The following is an 18212-nucleotide window of genomic DNA, read 5'->3' as shown; positions in this document are numbered from 1 at the left end:
AGCACTTTGGGAGACCGAGGCGAGAGGATTGCCTGAGCCCAGGGGTTCGAGACCAGCCTGGGCAACTTGGCGAGACCTCGTCTCTACAATAAAAAATGAAAAAAATTCTCTGAACTTGGACCTGCTTGGTGGCATGATGGCCAAATGCACCAAGAAGGTTGGAATCGTCAGTAAATAGGGGACCCGATATGGGGCCTCGCTCTGGAAGACAGCGAAGAAGACTGAGATCGGCCAGCATGCCAAGCACACTTGCTCCTTCTGGGGCAAAACCAAGATGAAGAGATGCGCTGTGGACATCTGGCTCTGTGGCTCCTGCATGAACAGTAGCTGGTGGAGCCTGGACCTACAGTTGCATGTCTGCCGTCATGGTAAAGTCGGCCATCAGAAGACTGAAGGAATTGAAAGACCAGTAGAAGCTCCACCATTTGAGACGTCACTAGCCTTTAATAAATGGCTTAATTTATGTTAAAAAAAAAAAAAAAAGAAAGAAAAAAATTAACCAGGCTCGGTCGCATGCCTGTAGTTCCAGCAACTTAGAAGTGGAACGATCACCTGAACCCAGCAGGTCGACGCTGGGGTGGCTGTGCACGTGGCACTCCGGCCTGGGCAACGGAGTGAGACTCTGACTCAAAAAAAACCCAAAAAGAATGCCTCATTCACCATATAGCAAACATTATGAACTGGCAAAAATGAAAAAGAAAAAGAAACGAGATCTCACTACGTTGCTCAGGCTGATCTCAAACTCCTGGCCTCCAGCAATCCTCTTGCCTCAGCCTCCCAAAGTGCTGGGACTATAGGCATGCGTCATCGCGCCTGGTCTTCCCTCAATATTTATCCCCCCCCCGCACAACACAGATATAGCTTCTCTCTTATTTCTCAGTAGTTTTGGGGCCTTCCATAGGCTGCCCTATCTCTCTGGGCCTCGCCTCGGTGGGTCTCGCAGCACTCATGGATTCAGAGGAGCCGGGGAGCTTGGGACTTCATTGTCCCCCGAACTCCAGGTCAGGGCAGCCAAGGTCTCTCCGACCACTCAGAAAAGGAGCGGCAGCATTCCTGAGTTGTCATCCGGGTACTTCCAGGGTGTGGGGGGCTGCTTGCAGGGGGGGCGGAGAATTGGCCGACTGGACTATTTTTTTCTGGAGTGGGGAGCCTGAGGTCGGCGGGGAATCCCACAAACCACTCGAATGCAGCCCCGGTTGGGCTTTCCCCTGTCGCCAGCTGGGGAAATGTCTCATGGGTCCGGCCCCCCTCCTCACCCGTAGGTGTGTGGGCCCAGGCCAGCAGGTGTCCTTCTTGGGGTGTGGGGAACGCAGTAGCTTCTGGGCTGGGTCTCTACTGGGGCTGGTGACACCTTGTGGGGGCTGAAGCTTTGGGGCCACTCAGCTAGTAGGTCAGGCCAGCTATGGATTGGCTAGGACTCTGTCACCTTCCGGGCATCTCCTTTGTGCTGGACACTAAATGCTGGGGACATGAAGATCTCCACCCCTGCGTGCCACCAGCCACTTCCTGGAGCCAAGTGATGTTAGTACAGGGCCAGCGGGGCTTGAGCAAGCTGGACAGGGGAGCAAGTGGCCTGGTAGGACACATTATTTTTGAATCGGAGTCTCACTCTGTCACCCAGGCTGTAGTGCAGTGGCACGCTCACGGCCACCCCGGCGTCAACCTGCTGGACTCCAGTGATCCCTCTGCCTCAGTCTTCCAAGTAACCAGAACCAAAGGCATGCGTACCACACCCAGCTAATTTTTAAATTTTATTGTAGAGATGAGGTCTCACCATGCTACACAGGCTGGTCTCAAACCCACAGGCTCAGGCAATCCTCTCGCCTCGGCCTCCCAAAGTGCTGGGATTATAGGCTTGAGCCACTGCACCCGGCCAGGACACATTTAAGAGAAAGCTCTGGGTCTGCCGGAAAGAGCAGTCATAAAGCCCAGACATGGATTCTGCAGCCCACACATGACATGGAACCAGGTCAGAGCTCTAGGATTTGGCTTTGAGGTCAAGCTCACCATGCCATGAGCTTGGTGATTAGGCCCTAGACACAACTCTTCTGTCAATGAAGGGGCCTAGGGAGATGGGGGCACAGAATCATGCAAGAGCTATTTGAGGCCAGTTAGGGAAGGGACCACAGCCCTACTGGCCATGAAAAAGCCTCCTTGAAAGTGTCACTGCAGAGACAAGGCAGAAAACCTCAGAATGTCCCTCAGGAACAAGGGCCATATCTAAGTGGCCAAGAAACACACAAAAGACCTCAATATCACATCATCAGAAAGATGCAAATCAAAACCACAATGAGACCGGGTTCGGTGGCTCAGCCTGTAATCCCAGCACTTTGGGAGGCCGAGGCGAGTGGATTGCCTGAACCCGTGGGATGGAGATCCACCTGGGCAACTTGGCAAGACCTCGTCTCTACAATAAAATAATTAGCCGGGTGTGGTAGCATGCGCCTATAGTTCCAGCTACTTGGAAGGCTGAGGCGGAAGGATCGCCAGAGCCCAGCAGGTGGAGGCCGTGGTGGCCGGGAGCGGCCACTGCACTCCAGTCTGGGTGACAGAGTAAGACTCCAATTAAAAAAAACAAACAAACACAAAACCACAATGAGACTGGTGCAGTGGTTCAGGCCCAGTCATCCAACACTTTGGGAGGTTGAAGTGGGAGGACTGTTTCATGCCAGGAGTTCAAGACAGGCCTGGGCAACATAAGGAGATACCTGTCTCTACAAAAAAATCAAAAAAATTAGCTAGGCATGGTGGTGCACCTGTAGTCCCAGCTACTCAGGAGATTGAGGTGGGAGGATTGCTTGAGCCCAGGAAGTGGAAACTGTGGCAAGCCCTGATCATGCCACTGCACTACAGCCTGGGTGAAAGTGAGACCCCCACCTCAAAAAAACAAAAACAAAAGCAAGACCTCAATGAGATGGCATCCCCCACCTGTGAGAATGACTAATGAAAAAGCAATTCCAGCCGGGTGTGGTGGTTCATGCCTATAATCCTAGCACTTTGAGAGGTCAAGGTGAGAGGATTGCCTGAGCTCAGGGGTTTGAGACCAGCCTGGGCAACCTGGTGAGATCTCACCTCTACAATAAATCAAAAAATAAGCTGGGCGTGGTGGTATGTGCCTATGGTTCCAGCTACTTGGAAAGCTGAGGCGGAAGAATTGCCAGAGCCCAGCAGATCCGTGCTGGGTTGGCCAAGAGCGTGCCACTACACTCCAGCCTAGAGCCACCACACCCGCTGGTGCCCAGTATTTGAGTGAATAAATGCATGCTTGTGACAGATCTGACCAGTGAACACCTGAGGAGTCTGGGGAGATAGGAAAGGCAAGCAAATTTCAGGTGAAGCAGGGAGGAGAAGGGGGAATGGGGAAACTGAAGAAGCAGGAGACGCCTTAGGGAAGGCTGCTGGCCAGAAGGTGACAGGGTAAAGGGCTTGATGGATCCTAGCCAGTCCACAGCTGGCCTGATGTACCAGCTAAGTGGCCCCGAAGCTTCAGACCAATAGGAAAGTCCCCACGAGGTGTCACTGGCCCCAGTGGACACTGACCCAGGCCAGAGCTGCTGTACTCCTCACCCCCCCCCAGGAAGGACATGTACTAGCCTGGGCCCACGCCCCTACAGGTGGAGGTCCTCAGAGGTCCTAGTCACTCTAACCTTCTACCATCTGTAACCTGGGCTGGAAAGCCCAGAGCTTCCCGGGTCCCTGACTGTGCTGCTGGCAGATATCACCAATCCATTATCCTGCCAAGCACCCGGCAGCCTCGACACTTTGACTCTGTTAGACTGGAGGTGGCCATGGCTGAGGGCAAAGAGACCCAGAGGAGGACCTGCACAAAGTGCTACAGCGAGGCAGCCACCAAGCCAGCCTCAGTGCGGTCCTCCCCAACAAGCCACTGCCCACAGGGAGGGGGTGGGGGCCGGCCCATTCCTCAGCATCCCACAGCCCCATGGAACACAGAGGACTGGACTAGTCCTCCCTAAAGCAAGTCAGCGGTAGTGGCGGTCGTGGGGTGGCTTCGGGATTTGGGCTTAATCTCAAGCACGAGGGCAGGCAGGGGAAGGATTTGGTTTCCTGCGTTCGGATGCCCAGGCCCTGGCTGGCGCCCCGGGGCGCGGGAGTGAAGGCGCGTGGTCACCCAGCCTGTACCAACAAAGCCTTCCTTTATTAAATAGGGATCGCATTACATTCCTTTCAGAGAGGGAAATCCAGACGTGGTGAGGGATGTGTCCAGGTGGGAGCCCTTGGCCCTGGTCCGAGTGGGCTGTGAAGGGAGGGAGGGCCCAGGTCCTGCCTGTCCCACTCCCCACGCAAGGGGCCCTGGTGTCCAGGCATGGGCATCCAGAGACCCCGTCAGGTCTGACAGTGGTTTGGGGAGCAGGACTTCCTGGGGAGTCGGGAAGTGACAGGGGAGGGAGAGGAGGGACCTGACTTGTCTTAACAAAGCTTTGGGGCGGTGGAGGCCCTGCCCGCCCCTCTAGCCCTGCTGCCCGTGGGCCCTGGGGGCGCAGGGCAGTCCAAGGAGGCGGCCACCGGGGAAGGAGGCGCAGGATGGCCACAAGGGGGTGCTGGTGGCCCAGGGCTTGGCAGCTGGGCTGGCGGGCACCCTGGAGATCCCGCCACCTCCTGACAATCCCTTTCCGAAGACGTGCCAGCCACAAGGCACCTGCAGGCAGGGGTTCCCAGGACTGGGGAGGGGTGGCTGCAGCTGCCTCCCAAGCGCCGAGTCCACCCCCCCCAGTATGGCTCTGACCTCCTTGGTCTTTGGTGCTCGCTTGAAATCCTGACAATGGCAGGATCCAGTGGGGAAGAGGAAAGGGTCTTCCCCTGACATCCAGGCCCGCCTTGGCCCTCGGTCTGTCCCAGGATGGACTCTGGTGCTGGCTTGACACCTCCGCGACCTGTTCGTTTGTCCATTTATTCCGCTTCTGGCTCAGGGCTGGCTCCAGGACTCTGTCTCCCTGTCTGTCTGCTTGTCCTGGGCTGGTGTGTCTGTTCCAGCTCAGAGCCTCTCCAGGGCCGGGCCACGCCCTAAGCCTCCTGGGGGAAGAAGCCGAGCTTGGCCAGTGACATCTCCTTCCGCAGCCTCATGATCTCCCAGAACATCGGCTCCGCTGCAAGCAGAGAGAGGGATGGCTCAGGGGCAACTCAGGGCCACCTCGGGCAGACAGTCTGGGCCCCTCTCACGGCACCCTAGGGCCCAGGCTCCAGGCACAGGTGATCCACTGAGTGGCTGGACCTCTCCGAGTTTCCACTGTGAGCCTTGGAAACTGCACACTCGGGGGACCTGCACGGATCACCCTGACGGTCACCCCCACGGCCTGACGGAGACATGCACACGTGCACTGCCACACACTCACCAGTGATGACCTGGGAACCGCGTTGGACAAGCTACAAATGCTTCCCACCCCCATCTCCCTAGGGTCTCACGGGAACCCTGGGCAGTGAGCAGGGCCACAGCAGCTATCCGGGGGCTTGGGTGCAGACAGATGCTCAGGACCCACTCATTCCCTGGCCCGGCATGTGTAGACATGTTGACACCCAGGGTGCCTTGGCCTTGGCCTCCAAGAGGCCTTGGCCTCTAAGATGGGGAGGAGACGGCGCCTTACTCGGAGGGTCAGGCCGCACCGCTCCTGAAGCTTCTTCGGGTCACAAAGCTGGTGAGGGAGCGGGAAGCCAGGCCTGGCAGAATGGGATTCAGGGGACAAGGAGTGAATGGAGGACCTGCCGAGCTAGGGGCACGGTGGGGCAGAGGCCTGGAGGTGGGGACCTCGTGTTCAGGTGACCAGGGGGTGGCCACACCAGAAGCGAGGAACATTGGCAGAGGAGGCCCCGTTGTGCAGGGCCTCGGGCCTCAGGGGCCGGGAGGGATTTCTGGGAAGCAGAAACTCTTGGTGAGGCAGGGCCCAGGACCTCAACTCTGCACAGAACTCAGCTCCCAGGAGGCCTGCGAGCCCTTTTCTGATCACAACCTTCCCCCTCGCTGGCCTCCTAGTGGAGGAGCCCCAGCGTCCAGCCTCGGCCAGGGGCAGGTAGACACAGAAGGCACCTGTCCCCAACCCCCACTCCCAAGAGTACCCTGCCCCCACCTGCCATCCCACCACTGGCCACCAGGGGGCACTCACCATCCTGCCGCACCAGGCCTTGCTGTATGTAGCGAATGTAGGTGAAGAAATTGCAAACTGCGGTGATCTGTGGCAGAAGAGGGAAGGTGTGACCAGCCAGCCCCCGCATGTGGGGTCTCCCAACATGCCAGTGTGGATATGAGACCAAGGCAGGAAGCCCCAGGACCCCGCAGAGCCGGGCAGAGGTCGCCGACGGTGCCAGGGCTGGACTTTAAAGGTTGAATTAACAGCCACAGACGAGCACTGCTCCTGTCTGGCACGGTGGCTCAAGCCTGTAATCCCAGCACTTTGGGGGGCAGAGGCAAGAGGATTGCCTGAGCTCAGGGGTTTGAGCCTGGGCAACTTGGCGAGACTTTGTCTCTACAATAAGTAAAAAAAATTAGGCCGGGCGTGGTGGCTTAAACCTGTGATCCCAACACTTTGGGAGGCCAAGGTGAGAGGATTGCCTGAGCCCACGGGTTCAGGACCAGCCTGGGCAACTTGGCAGGTTGAGGCTGCCATGGCCGTGAGCGTGCCACTGAACTCCAGCTTGGAAAACAGAGTGAGACTCCAACTTAAAAAAAAAAAAAGACAAGCACTGCTCCTTATAACTGTGGCAACTACATTCATTCACTCGTTCATTCGTTCAGAGTTGGAGTCTCACTCTGACAGGCTGGAGTGCAGTGGCAGGATCACAGCTCACCATAGCCTTGACCTCCTGGGCTCAAGCCATCCTCCCACCTCATCCTCTGAGCAGCTGAGACTACAGGGGCATGCCCCCATGCTTGGCTAATTTTTTTTTTTTTTTTGTGGAGATGGGGGTCTTACTATGTTGCCTAGGCTGGTTTTACTCTTCTGCTCTCAAGCAATCCGTCCTGCCTCAGTCTCCCAAAGTGCTAGGATTACAGGTGTGAGCCACTGCGCCCGGCCCTTATGCCCATTTTACATGGGAGGAATAAGAGCCACCAAGGACAAAGCCACCTGACATAGTTACAGAGATCTCGGAGCTAATACCTGGCCAGGTTGAGAGATGAAAACAGGCAGCCTGCACAGAATCTATACTTGCCCTCTGACGGGCCTCCTTGCTCCGTACGTGTCACCATGCCTGGCTAGTTTTTAAATTTTTTTTGTAGATATGGGGGTCTTGTGATGTTGACCAGGCTGGTCTCAAACTCCTGGGCTCAAACAATCCTCCCATCTCGGTCTCCCAAAGCACTGGGATTACAGGCGTGAGCCACCACACCCGGCCTAGTTTATGTTGTTTTAAGACAGTTGACAATAATCTGCTATGCAGCAATAGCAACCTACTATACTGGGACCTCAACTGATTTGTAACACCAGGAAAGGCAAGGACATCAGAAGCCGTTCACCTGGGCTGCCCTGGGTCCCTGTGGCCTCAGGTCTGTTCCGTGCCCGGCCCTGTGACAGGCACTGAGGACCCGGGGTTGGCTCAGACACTGCCAGATGGACTCCCCTGCCGTGGAGAGGGCGCTGCCAGTGGCCTGACCTTCCCCAGGCTGGACCCCATCTCCCAGCTGCTGAGAGTGTTGGCCCCTGATTGCTCAACCAAGACCGCAGCCAATGGCTGACGAGCACAGGTGGAAAACACCAGGTTCTTGGCTCAGGTGGAACTGACTCAGCCACAAAGCCCCATGGGTGGCCTCCACCACTTCCCTCTTTCTCCCCCAGTCTCCATCTCAGGCTCTGCTTGGAGGGAGCCCAGCCTAAGGCAGGCAGAAGGTGGCAGGCGGCTGTCTGGATGTCCAGCACGCTGGAGGAGGAATGTCAAGTGAGCAGGGCACCCACGGGCCGGGGAGTGAGAAGCCGCAGGGAGGGGCGGGGGCAGCAGCCTGGCCAAGGCAGAGACATGTGAGAGGGCAAAGGCAGGGGCTGATGGGTGCTGCCGAGAGAGGGTCAAGGAGAGGCTGCAGGGGCGGTGGATGTTCGTGGAAGCTCGTGGGCAGGAAGCGGCAGGGATGGCGGAGTTCTCTCCCTGGGGGTGCGCTCTGGGGAAAGAATGCTTCTCTCTGTCAACTCCACACCCCCTTGGTCTCTCAGGGTGAGGCCACATCCTAAGACTTCTGACACCCGTTATCCCAGCTCTTTGGGAGGCCAAGGCGGGAGGATCGTTGGAGTCCAGAAGTTCCAGACCAGCCTGGACAAAACAGTGAGACCTCGTCTCCACATAACACACAAAAATATCAGCCAGGCGTGGAGGTGTGTGCCTGAAGTCCCAGCTACTCAGGAGGCCGAGGCGGGAGGATCGCCAGAGCCCAGGAGGTCCAGGCTGCAGTGAGCCCTGATGGTGCCCCTGCAATCCAGCCTGGGTGACACAGTGAGGCCCTGACTCAAAAAAATAAAATAAAATAAAACAAACTTTCAGGCCCTCTTCGGCTCATCCCCCACCCACAGTGTCTCCCCAGCACAGCCAGACACCCACCTCAGGAAAATAAAGTGGGCCTGGGCATGACTTGCGTGGGCCTTTCTGTGGAGTCCTGGTTGGGACTGGAAAGGGCCAGTGGGGACCTGCGGCCACTGAATGAGGGTCTGGGCACAGATCCAAGGGTAGGGGCTGTGGTGAAAAGAGATGCGGATCCAGAGTTGGGGGTCCCAGGGAATCCGCCCTCTCAGGCGTGGGACAATGTGTGCAAATGCCCTGAGGACATCACTGAGGACCAGACAGGCTGCCCTTCCCACATCGTCTGCTGCCCACAAGGAGCTCTTTGTCCACTTCAGTCCTGTTCCCACATGAGCCTCTAGGCTTGAGATGGTTCCTCACGCCGTGGTTTTCCGAGTTTCTAAACTCTTTTTTTTTTTTTTTTTTGAGTTAGCGTCTCACTCTGTCGCCTAGACTAGAGTGCAGTGGCATGCTCACGGCCACCTCAGCCTCGACCTGCTAGACTCAGGTGATCCTTTGTCTCAGCCTTCCAAATAGCCGGAACTATAGGTGCGCGTGACTACGCCTGGCTAAATATTTGATTTATTGTAGAGATGAGGTCTCACCAAGTTGCCCAGGCTGGTCTCGAACCCGTGGGCTCAGGCAATCCTCTCATCTTGGCCTCCCAAAGTGTTGGGATTATAGGCGTAAGCCACTGCATCCAGCCTTTTTTTTTCTTGAGTCAGGGTCTTACACTGTTGCCCAGGGTGGAGTGCAGTGGCACAATTATGGCTCCTCACAGCATCTATCTCTTGGGTTCAGGCGACCTTCAGTCTCTCTAGCACCTGGGACTACAGGCATTCGCCACCAGGCCTGGCTAGTGTTTTTATTTTTTTTGTAGAGACGAGGTCTCCTGGGCTCAAGCAATCTTGCCTCGGCCTCCCAAAGTGCTGGGATTACAGGTGTGAGCCACTGTGCCCGGACTAGGGTATGTTGTTTTAAGCTGCAACACTGACAGTAATCAGTTATGCAGCGATAGCAACCTACCACGCTTGGCTGTGTGGCCCAAATCAGCCTCTGCACCTCTCTGCACCTCTATCCTGCCCTGTGGGTCGAGGTACAGTCTTGGCTGTACTCCCGGGCCTGGGGACCAGAGTCCCAGACCCAGGTGCCCTTCAGGAGCCAATGGGCACTTGCAAGGGATGACTCACCCTGGCCCGGGAGGATGGTGAGATGTAGTAGTGGCTCTCGGAGTCCCCAAGCCGGATGCGGTGGCGGCAGGCGCGGGCCAGCCCACTCAGGGCGCATGTGCTGGGGGAAAGCAGAGGGGACCGTGGGGCTGGCTGGGGCTCCCCAGCCCGGGCGTGCAGGGAGGATGTGGCAGCTGGGGGGATGCGGGGAAGAAGGGCAGGCCTCCCCGGCCCCCAGCCTCCAAAGGAGCCCAGGGACGGGCCAAGGAGGGGGAGGCCCAAGCTGGACCCTACTCCCACCCCCTTGCCTGGCACCCACTGGGCACGAGAGCTTGGGAACCTCATGCCAGTGGGACCAAAGCCCCGCCCTCTGCAGCCTCTGAAAACGCTCCCCCCTCCGCTTTCCGGGGACCTCAGCCCCAGTCTTGCCCCCACCCCCACTAAGCAGGAGTTGGGGCCTGGCCGCCCCCTTCCCAACACCTAGGGCCTCTTGCTGTGTCCATCGGCCCCTTCTCACCCTCACTAGACCTCCATGGTCCTCAGCGCCTGCCAGCCAGCCCCCGCCAAGGACCATCCTGCGTGCCCGTCTCTCGTCCTCCCAGGCCTGGGTGACGCCGCTCGGTGTCCCCAGCCACCCACACGCAGGGCCCTGCTCCATTCTCCATTCTCCGGCTCCCCCTCCACTGGATGGACGACGAGGCCTTCTTCCCCTCCGCTCCCCCACCTGATGTCTCTCTTCCCCACGTTGCAGCTGGGGGCTTCCTCCAAAACCCCACAATGAACCCATCGTCTTTCCCTCTTGCTTTCCTGTCACCCGGGATATAGTGAGGGAGAAGCCCTCGTAAAAGGTTAAGACGCTCCTTGGCTGCAGGACTTATCAGAACGCTTGCTGCCTCCCGTGACTCTCAATGGACCAAAGAGTCCTCTTTTTAGGAGACATCTATTGGTGACTTAGGATGCACGGGCCTAGTGGGCTAAAGCCCAAACCTGCAAGGCTCTGTATACTCTGGCCCCAGCTCACTCTGCGGCCTCTATCCTAGCTCCCCACCCACCCACTGCTCTGCCCACTGCCCCTGGGTGCTCCTATTAATAGCCTAGCTGCCCTTAACTTCACTCATTCTGTTCCCTCTGTCCAAGACCCTTCTCTGCATGGCAAACTTCTATCCTGGCTCGAATGCTCCCTTCTCCAGGACGAGGCGCCCATGATGGCCTGGTGTCAGCCCTTCCCAGCCAGCTCTTGGTTGCCAAGGTGAAACCCTCCCAGGCTCTACCCCATCCCACCTGGCTGGTGTGCTCTGCCGCCACCCTGCTCAATGCCAGGAGAGCAGCAGCCGAATGGACGCCAGGGCTGCCAAGTTATTTATTGGCAGGAGGCAAAGCCAGCAACTGACAGTCATTTCCTGAGAGGAGTGGGGGCAGGAGCGCCCAGCAGGCCCGCCAGGAAGAAGGAGGCCCTGGCTCGTGACCTTCCTGGAGATCTGTCTCTTGTGGAGACCCCTGTGCCCCGGGCCCCTGCATCCCCCCCGGCCTGAGACTCATCCCTCCCTGCCAACCCCCTCGGAGGAGCCAAGGCTTTCCTGAGGGGCCAGGTGGGGGAGCAGAGAAGCCCAGCTTACTTGGCGCCACCACACTCAACTTGGGCCACCTTCACCGTGGGCAGCGTCTGCGAAGCCACGGGCTCGATGGTGAGCGTGTTGTCCTCCACGGCGGCCCGGACCAGGGCCGAGAGCTGCGGTAGGCCAGGATGGCAGGCAGGGCTGTGAGGGGGCAGGGTCCTGGGGGGGAGGGGTGGCAGGGCTGGGCTCCCCCTGCGGGCGTCCCTCCACCGCACCTCACCTCCTGCATGGTGAAGTCCAAACAGGGACCCACGTCCTCCCGGTATACCCTTTCCAGGAAGGGGCAGGTCTTGTCCAGGGTGGGCGATTCCCTCCAGGCCTGGAACTCTGCAAACAGGGTGGTGTCCACCTGCGGGGGAGGGCAAGCGGGCAGGGGCCATCAGGGCGCCAGGGCCAGCGCGGCGCAGCAGGCTGACCGCAGGGGAAGAGAGGCAGGGAGGAGGCCAGGTGGCCTTGAAGGTCAGCAGTTCCATCCCCAGCAGCTGTGCCAGGGAGACAAGTCCAACGGAAGAAGGACTCCCCTCTCCCCTGCACCCCAAAGAATGAAGAGCGAACAGTTGGGGGCCGTGGCTCAGGCCTCGTAATCCCAGCACTTTGGGAGGCTGAGGCAGGAGGATCGCTTGAGCCCGGGAGTTCAAGACCAGCCTGGAGAGCATTGCAAGCCCCCATCTCTATCCTGAGAAAAGAGAACTAGAAATTTGTTTCCAGGCATGTGTGTTAAGCTTCTTGGCACTACGAGATGGCAGACGTGGGTCGGGGTGCTCGCCCCCAAGACCCTCCCTGCCTCCTTGAGGGGGAAAAGTCAAAGCGTGACTGACGGGAAGTGACAGGTGTGGGGTCGGGCGGGGGGGGGGCGGGCACACAAAGCACACACAGGCACGTGCACACAGGAGGGGACACACACAGGCAGCCCTGCCCGCTCCCAGAAGGCCAGCTGGCCTGTCCTGGGCTGCATGCAGAGCAAGGGAGGCTGGGAGGAGGGGCAGAGTAGCAGTCCCTCTCGGGAGCCTTTACCTGTCGGGAAAAGGAGACAGAGGGAGTGGAGGTGGGAGCCGAGGGCTCCCTGGGCGGGAGCGGCCAGGTCGGCTCGTAGGTGAGGTGAACTGCCTTGCTGGGGACCACACAGAGGAGCAGGGAGAGCAGTGGGGGCAGCCCGGGCTGGGCCGGACGGACGGACAGACAGACAGGTACACAGAGACAGACAGGAGGAAGGAGAGGTTAGTGTCAAGTCGGAAGCTCAGGACTCAGAAGGTAGACAAGAGCCTTCCCTGCACCACCTCCCCGGAAGCCCCGGAGACAGAAACGAGGCCAGGATGGAGCCAGCTGGGCAGGCACCAGAGACCTAGGAAGCTGAAGGCCACCACGGCTCTCTGGGGTCTTCACCAAGGTAGCCCTAAGCTGAGCTCATGGCGGCCTCACATCTTACCAGTTCCTCCCATAGCCCCAGGAGGCCCCATTGACCATATGAGGAAACTGAGGCGGCCTCATCTGCCCCAGGACCCACAGCTATGAGTGTCAGCCCGGTTGGGACCAAGCACTCCATGTGCCTGGCTGAGGCGGCAGGGAGCACCCCTCCAGAGGCCATGCTTGTCTTAGGACATCATCAGAGGGCGCTGAAGACCCCTGAGTACAAGGGTGTCATGTCACAAGGGGGCTCCGGGCCCCAAGGCTGTGCCCACACAGGGTCCAGCGGCCTCACCTCAGAGGCCCAGCTTCCTAAGACCAAGTGGGGGTGTGTCTCTGCACACCCTCAGGGCCAAAGCCAACCTCCAGTGCAGAGACCACCACCTACCATCTGGACCCAGTGGGGCGGGGGGCTCCTGGGCCCCCAGATTGTCCACCCTGGAGGCTGCTGGCCAAACACCTCCTATCAGAAGAGGCTGAAGAGAAGGAACCTGAGAGGATGCCCAGAGAGGGACAAGACCGGCTCCAGGACACACAGCAAGAGGTCAGGCCGGTCCCCACCACCCCCTCTCCCCTGCATCTGCTGCCCACCTGCCATACTCACCTCTTTGCCCTCCCCGTCTGGGGTGAGGACGTGTCCCACGGCGGGGCACACCGCGGGACAGAGGGTGCTGCTGGTGCTCTTATGGCGCAAGTGTCCCTTGCGGGGCCCAGCCTTGGTGGGGCTTAGCAGCTGCGGGTGAAGCTCGCGGTTGGGGGAGGCTGGTGTGGACGTGATGACCAGCGTCTTCAGGGCCGTCACCTCTGCCTGCAGCATGTCGATCTGCATGGGACAAAGTGGCCGTCAACGCTAGCCCAGGCCTGATGCCGCCCTGGCCACCACTGCCTGCCGGCCCAGCTCAAGACAGCCCGTCCCTGGCAGCCCCTGGCGCCTAACTTCCCCCCGTCACCCACAGAGCAGCCTCCGAGGTGGGCACCAGACACCCATTTTACAGATAGGGAAACTGAGGTTCAGAAACTGAGGCTCAGAGAGGAGACATGGCTTGCCCGTGGTCACAGAGTGAGGAGGACTCTGTCTGGAAGCTGGCTGGACCTTCCACTGAGAGTTCTGGGACTCCCAGGAGCCAGGAATGGTCCAGGTCTCAGATTCCACAGAGAGGAAGCTACTATTCTCAGGAAGAAGCAACTTGCCCAGGCTCGCACGGCCAGACTGAACGAAGCTTCTGCTTTGTGAAAGGAGGCTGGCAGGAGGGAGATTTGCAATAACCACAGGACCCTCCCAGCTTCTGGAAGGCCCCAGAAAAGTCTCTGTGGCACAGCAGAATCACCAGTGGAGGCCTGGGGCACTGGGTCGTGTGACCTCAGATGCCCCGTCCCTTCCCCCGCCTCCCATCCCACCGGCCCCACCAGGCCAAGCGAGGGTCCTCTGTGAGGACTCCTGAGAGAGTCCTGCTCCTGGTGTGACCTCTTCTCTCTGAGCCTCAGTTTCCCTATCTGTAAAATGGGTGTCTGGTCTGAGGGTGATGGATGGGGTTAGACGCTGGTCTCCCCTGATAGGGTGGTTCTGAGAGTGGGTGGTGCTCGCAGGACTGGGAGGCAGGACAGGCGTCCTGGGCTGGCTCGGGTGGGCAGGAATAGGCTCACCTTGCCCCGAGCTTCCTTCAGCTGCTTTTCTGAGGCCGCCTGCTTCGTGTTGGCTTCTCGGACCATCTTGTGGGCTTCCTGGGAAGAGGACAGTAGCCCCTGCATGAGTGGCAAAGAGCCGACGGGTGCCCAGGAGACCCATTTCCTGGCTGTCCCCGCCAGCTGGCCGGCGTACCTCAAACAGGCTGGCTGTCAACTCCTCCAGCTCCTGTTCCAGTTGTTCCCGCACCTTGGATAGTCGCTCACATTCCTCATCCTTCAGTTTCAGCTCCTGGGGGGCAAAGGGAGGGGCTGTGAGCCCCTCGGGGTGCCCGGACCCGGCACAGGGAGGACCGGGCCCAGATGCCCAGGCTGCTTCCCCTGGCCATCCTAGGTGGGGCGCGGGGCCCCAAGCTTGCTTCCTTTGGTGCCAACAACGTGTGGTCATTTTCCATTTAGCCCTGGCATGAGGCTGTGGCCCCACCTCCCAGTTCATTGGAGCTTGGGACGGGTCTCCAGATTAGTCAAGATGTGTGAGCCGGGCATGGTGGCTCACCCCTGTAGCCCCAGCGCTTTGGGAGGCAGAGACCGGAAAATGGCTTGAGCCCAGGAGTTGGAGATCAATCTGGGCAACATAGCGAGACCTCGCCTCTACGAAAAATTTTAAAAATTAGCCAATCACTCATAAGCAAACCCCGAACATTTACCATAATACTGTAAGAAAGGGATTGGCAGTAGCGGGATACTGCCAGGGTTGGGAGGGGATACAACATCAATAAGGGTACTTGATCTCAAACCAGGCAAAGTGGGGACCAAAGGGAGTACCAAAGTAAAGCTCCTCGCCAAACTTTACCTGTATGATGTCCACTTGTATACCTAATCCTAAATTGTACCCCACATCTTTAAAATAAAATAAAAAGGCTAGGCGTGCTGGCTCAAGCCTGTAATCCCAGTACTTTGGGAGGCCGAGGTGAGAGGATTGCCTTAGCGCAGGAGATCGAGAACAGCCTGGGTAACCCGGTGAGGCCTCGTCTTTACAATAAATCCAAAGGAAAAAAAAAATTAATCAGGCATGGTGGCAGATGCCTGTAGTTCCAGCTACTTGGAAGGCTGAGGTGGAAGGATCGCCTGAGCCCAGCAGGTCAAGACTGCAATGGCCATGAACGTGCCACTGCACTCCAGCCTGGGCAATAGAGTGAGACTCCAACTCAAAAAATAAAACAAGCAAAGTAAAAATAAGTCGGGCACAATGGCTCATGACGGTGATCCCAACATTTTGGGAGACAGAGGTGAGAGAATTGCCTGAGTCCAGGGATTCAAGACCAGTCTGGGCAACCTGGTGAGACTTCATCTCTACAATAAATAAATAAATAAATAAATAAATAAATAAATAAATAAATAAATAAATAAATAAATAAGCCGGGCATGGTGGTGCACACCTGTAGTCCCAGCCACTTGAAAGACTGAGGTGGAAGGATTGCCTGAGCCCAGCAGGTCACGGCTGCGATGGCCATGAGTGTGCCACTGCACTCCAGCCTGGGTGGCAGAGTGAGACTCCGACTCAAACAAATAAATAAAATAAAATAAAACAACCAGGCAAGGTGATGTGCACCTGTAGCCCCAGCTACTTGGGAGGCGGAGGCCGAAGGACTGCGCGTGCAACAGAGTAAGACCCTGCCTCAACTGGACGTGGGTGTCCCTCCCAAGGCGTGCACAGCCCTGGCACGCAGTCGGCCTCGGTGAGCGTACCATCCCTCTCCGGGGCTGTCCCAGGCCAGCCCCTCCTCTCCGAAGGCCCCTTGGCCCGCCCGTGGCTCCCACCTTCTGCGCCTTGTGCAGTTCCTCCTTCAGAAACTCCGAGCCCTTCTCCCGGATCTCCATGGAAGAGCTGCGCAGTCGAAGCACGTCCAGCCGGGCGGCCGCAGGGCCCTCCTCGCTGTGCGTCTCCTCCCTCGCAGACGTCTCCACCAGGGCTCCCGGGGACTCCTTGTGGCCTTGGCAGGGGGCCGTGCTCTTCCAGGGGAGGGCTGGCGGGAGGCCCTGGTCTGGCTGGGGCGGGCTGGGGACACACAGAGGCATCAGTAGGCAAAGGGTGGGGTCCTGAGACCAGGGAGCTGAGGCCAGGGACTGACCCGGGGCAACGCGCCTGCCACTTGGGCCTCAGTCTCTCCATCCGAAAACTGGGATACTGCCGGCTAGAATCAGGGTTGTCACAAGAGCACACGGCCAAGCACAAGGTTTCTTAGGGGCAAGAACAAGGCTCATTCGTCTTTGTTGACCATGCTCTCCAGCCCAGGGCCTGGGGCTGTGCTTGGCACACAGTAGGTGGTCGGCACACAGTTGGTGCTCAGTTTGTGTGTGTCAAACTGATGGTCCACCCGCTATAGATGACTATAAATGTATCAGGGGCTGGGCTCAGTGGCTCATGCCTATAATCCCAGCACTTTGGGAGGCAGAAGTGGAAGGATTGGTGGAGGCCAGAAGTTCCAGACTCACCTGGGCAACATAGTGAGACACTGTTTCTACAAAAAAAAAAATAATAACCAGACATGGTGGCGCCTATAGTCCTAGCTACTGGGGAGGCTGAGGCGGGAGGATCCCTTGAGCCCAGGAATTTGAGGCTACAGTGAGATATGACTGTGCCACTGCTTTCCAGCTTGGGCGACAGAGTGAGACCTTGTCTCTTAAAAAACAAAAGGCCAGACACAGTGGCTCATGCCTATAATCCCAGCACTTTGGGAGGCCAAGGTGAGAGGATTGCCTCAGCCCGCGGGTTCGAGACCAGCCTGGGCAACATGTGGGACCTCGTCTCTACAATACATAAAAAACTTAGCCGGGCATGGTAGCGTGCGCTTGTAGTTCCAGCTACTTGGAAGGCTGAGGCGGAAGGATCGCTGGAGCCCAGCAGGTTGAGGCCGGGCTGTGAGCATTCCAGCCTGGCTGTGAGCACTCCAGCCTGGGTGACAGAGTGAGACTCCAATCAAAAAAAAAAAAAAGGCAGTCAAGTGCAGTGGCTCACACCTGTAATCTCAGCAATTTGGGAGGCCGAGGCCAGAGGATTGCCAGAGTCCAGGGGTTCAAGAACAGCCTGGACAAATAGGTGAGACCTCGTCTCCACAATAAATTGAAAAATTAGCTGGGTGTGGTGGCACACACCTGGAGTTCCAGGTGAGGGAGAAAGATCATCTGAGCACAGCAGGTGGAGGCTGCAGTGGCCGTGAGCGTGCCACTGCACTCCAGCTTGGGCAACCGTGAGACTGACTCATAAAAAAGAAAAGCATCAAGGCCGAGAATAAGAATCTCTGCTTTTATGGAGGAAAGCCAGTTCGAAGGGGCCTTCCTCAAAGGCCACTGAACGGTCATAGGGGATGTGGGGAAAACCGAGGAGGCAACGTAAGCGGGAGCTGCCTTCCCGGATACAGCTAATACAGATTCTAGGCCTCCTGGGGTGGACCGGAGAGGAAGGATGAGGCCAGGGCAGGCAGGGATGAGGCAGCAAGATTCTACAGACCCACTTCCTGCTCCCTGGACTTTGTGGGAAGCAGGCCGGGCTCTCCCTCAGCCTCCGTTGTGAGCTCAGGCAGACACCCTGGAGCTGAGGACCCTGGAGGCCGTGTGTGGCCTCTGCCTTCATTCCTCCCCCAGCCACGCCGCCCCCTCGGAAGTAGACCCTGAGAGGGAAGGGAGGGAGAGGGCCTGGCCAGCGGTGGTTTGTGCCAAGACAGCACCTCTGGACTCGCTTACTCAGCAAAAGCCGGAGGTTCCTGAGCCAGCAGCTTCTGAGCCCCAGCGGCCCAGCTGGGGCAGGGGGCTGGGCAGGCCGCTGATAACAGTGGGAAAGTGGGGGAGGGGCGGCCCAGAGGCTGGAGATGAGCCCAAGGAGACAGTGGGGCTCAGGGTTGCCGGG

The 18212-nt window shown here is 58.3% G+C and overlaps 1 protein-coding gene and 1 pseudogene across 1 annotated transcript in view; one reads left to right on the top strand and one right to left on the bottom strand.

Annotated features, from left to right (window-relative positions):
* Positions 1-136: 136 nt before the first annotated feature.
* Positions 137-495, top strand: LOC110596440 (annotated as a pseudogene).
* Positions 496-4898: 4403 nt separating this feature from the next.
* The window catches only part of RAB3IL1 (RAB3A interacting protein like 1), a 26553-nt gene continuing 13239 nt past the window's right edge, over positions 4899-18212 (bottom strand). Inside the window, exons 2-9 of the mRNA XM_008066852.2 lie at positions 16127-16364; positions 14502-14597; positions 14327-14404; positions 11499-11627; positions 11279-11391; positions 9684-9783; positions 6117-6183; positions 4899-5105 (exon numbers count right to left, since the gene is read on the bottom strand). Of these exons, the coding sequence (XP_008065043.1) occupies positions 5023-5105; positions 6117-6183; positions 9684-9783; positions 11279-11391; positions 11499-11627; positions 14327-14404; positions 14502-14597; positions 16127-16364 (904 nt within the window). The 3' untranslated portion in view covers positions 4899-5022. The remainder of the gene's footprint in view (positions 5106-6116; positions 6184-9683; positions 9784-11278; positions 11392-11498; positions 11628-14326; positions 14405-14501; positions 14598-16126; positions 16365-18212) is intronic.

The sequence above is a fragment of the Carlito syrichta genome, unplaced genomic scaffold, assembly GCF_000164805.1.
Source record: "Carlito syrichta isolate Samal-C Ts95f unplaced genomic scaffold, Tarsius_syrichta-2.0.1 Scaffold309147, whole genome shotgun sequence".
In the NCBI taxonomy this organism is placed as follows: Eukaryota; Metazoa; Chordata; class Mammalia; order Primates; family Tarsiidae; genus Carlito; species Carlito syrichta.
Note: the sequence above shows the minus strand (reverse complement) of the source record. Positions and strands in the feature narration are given on the sequence as shown.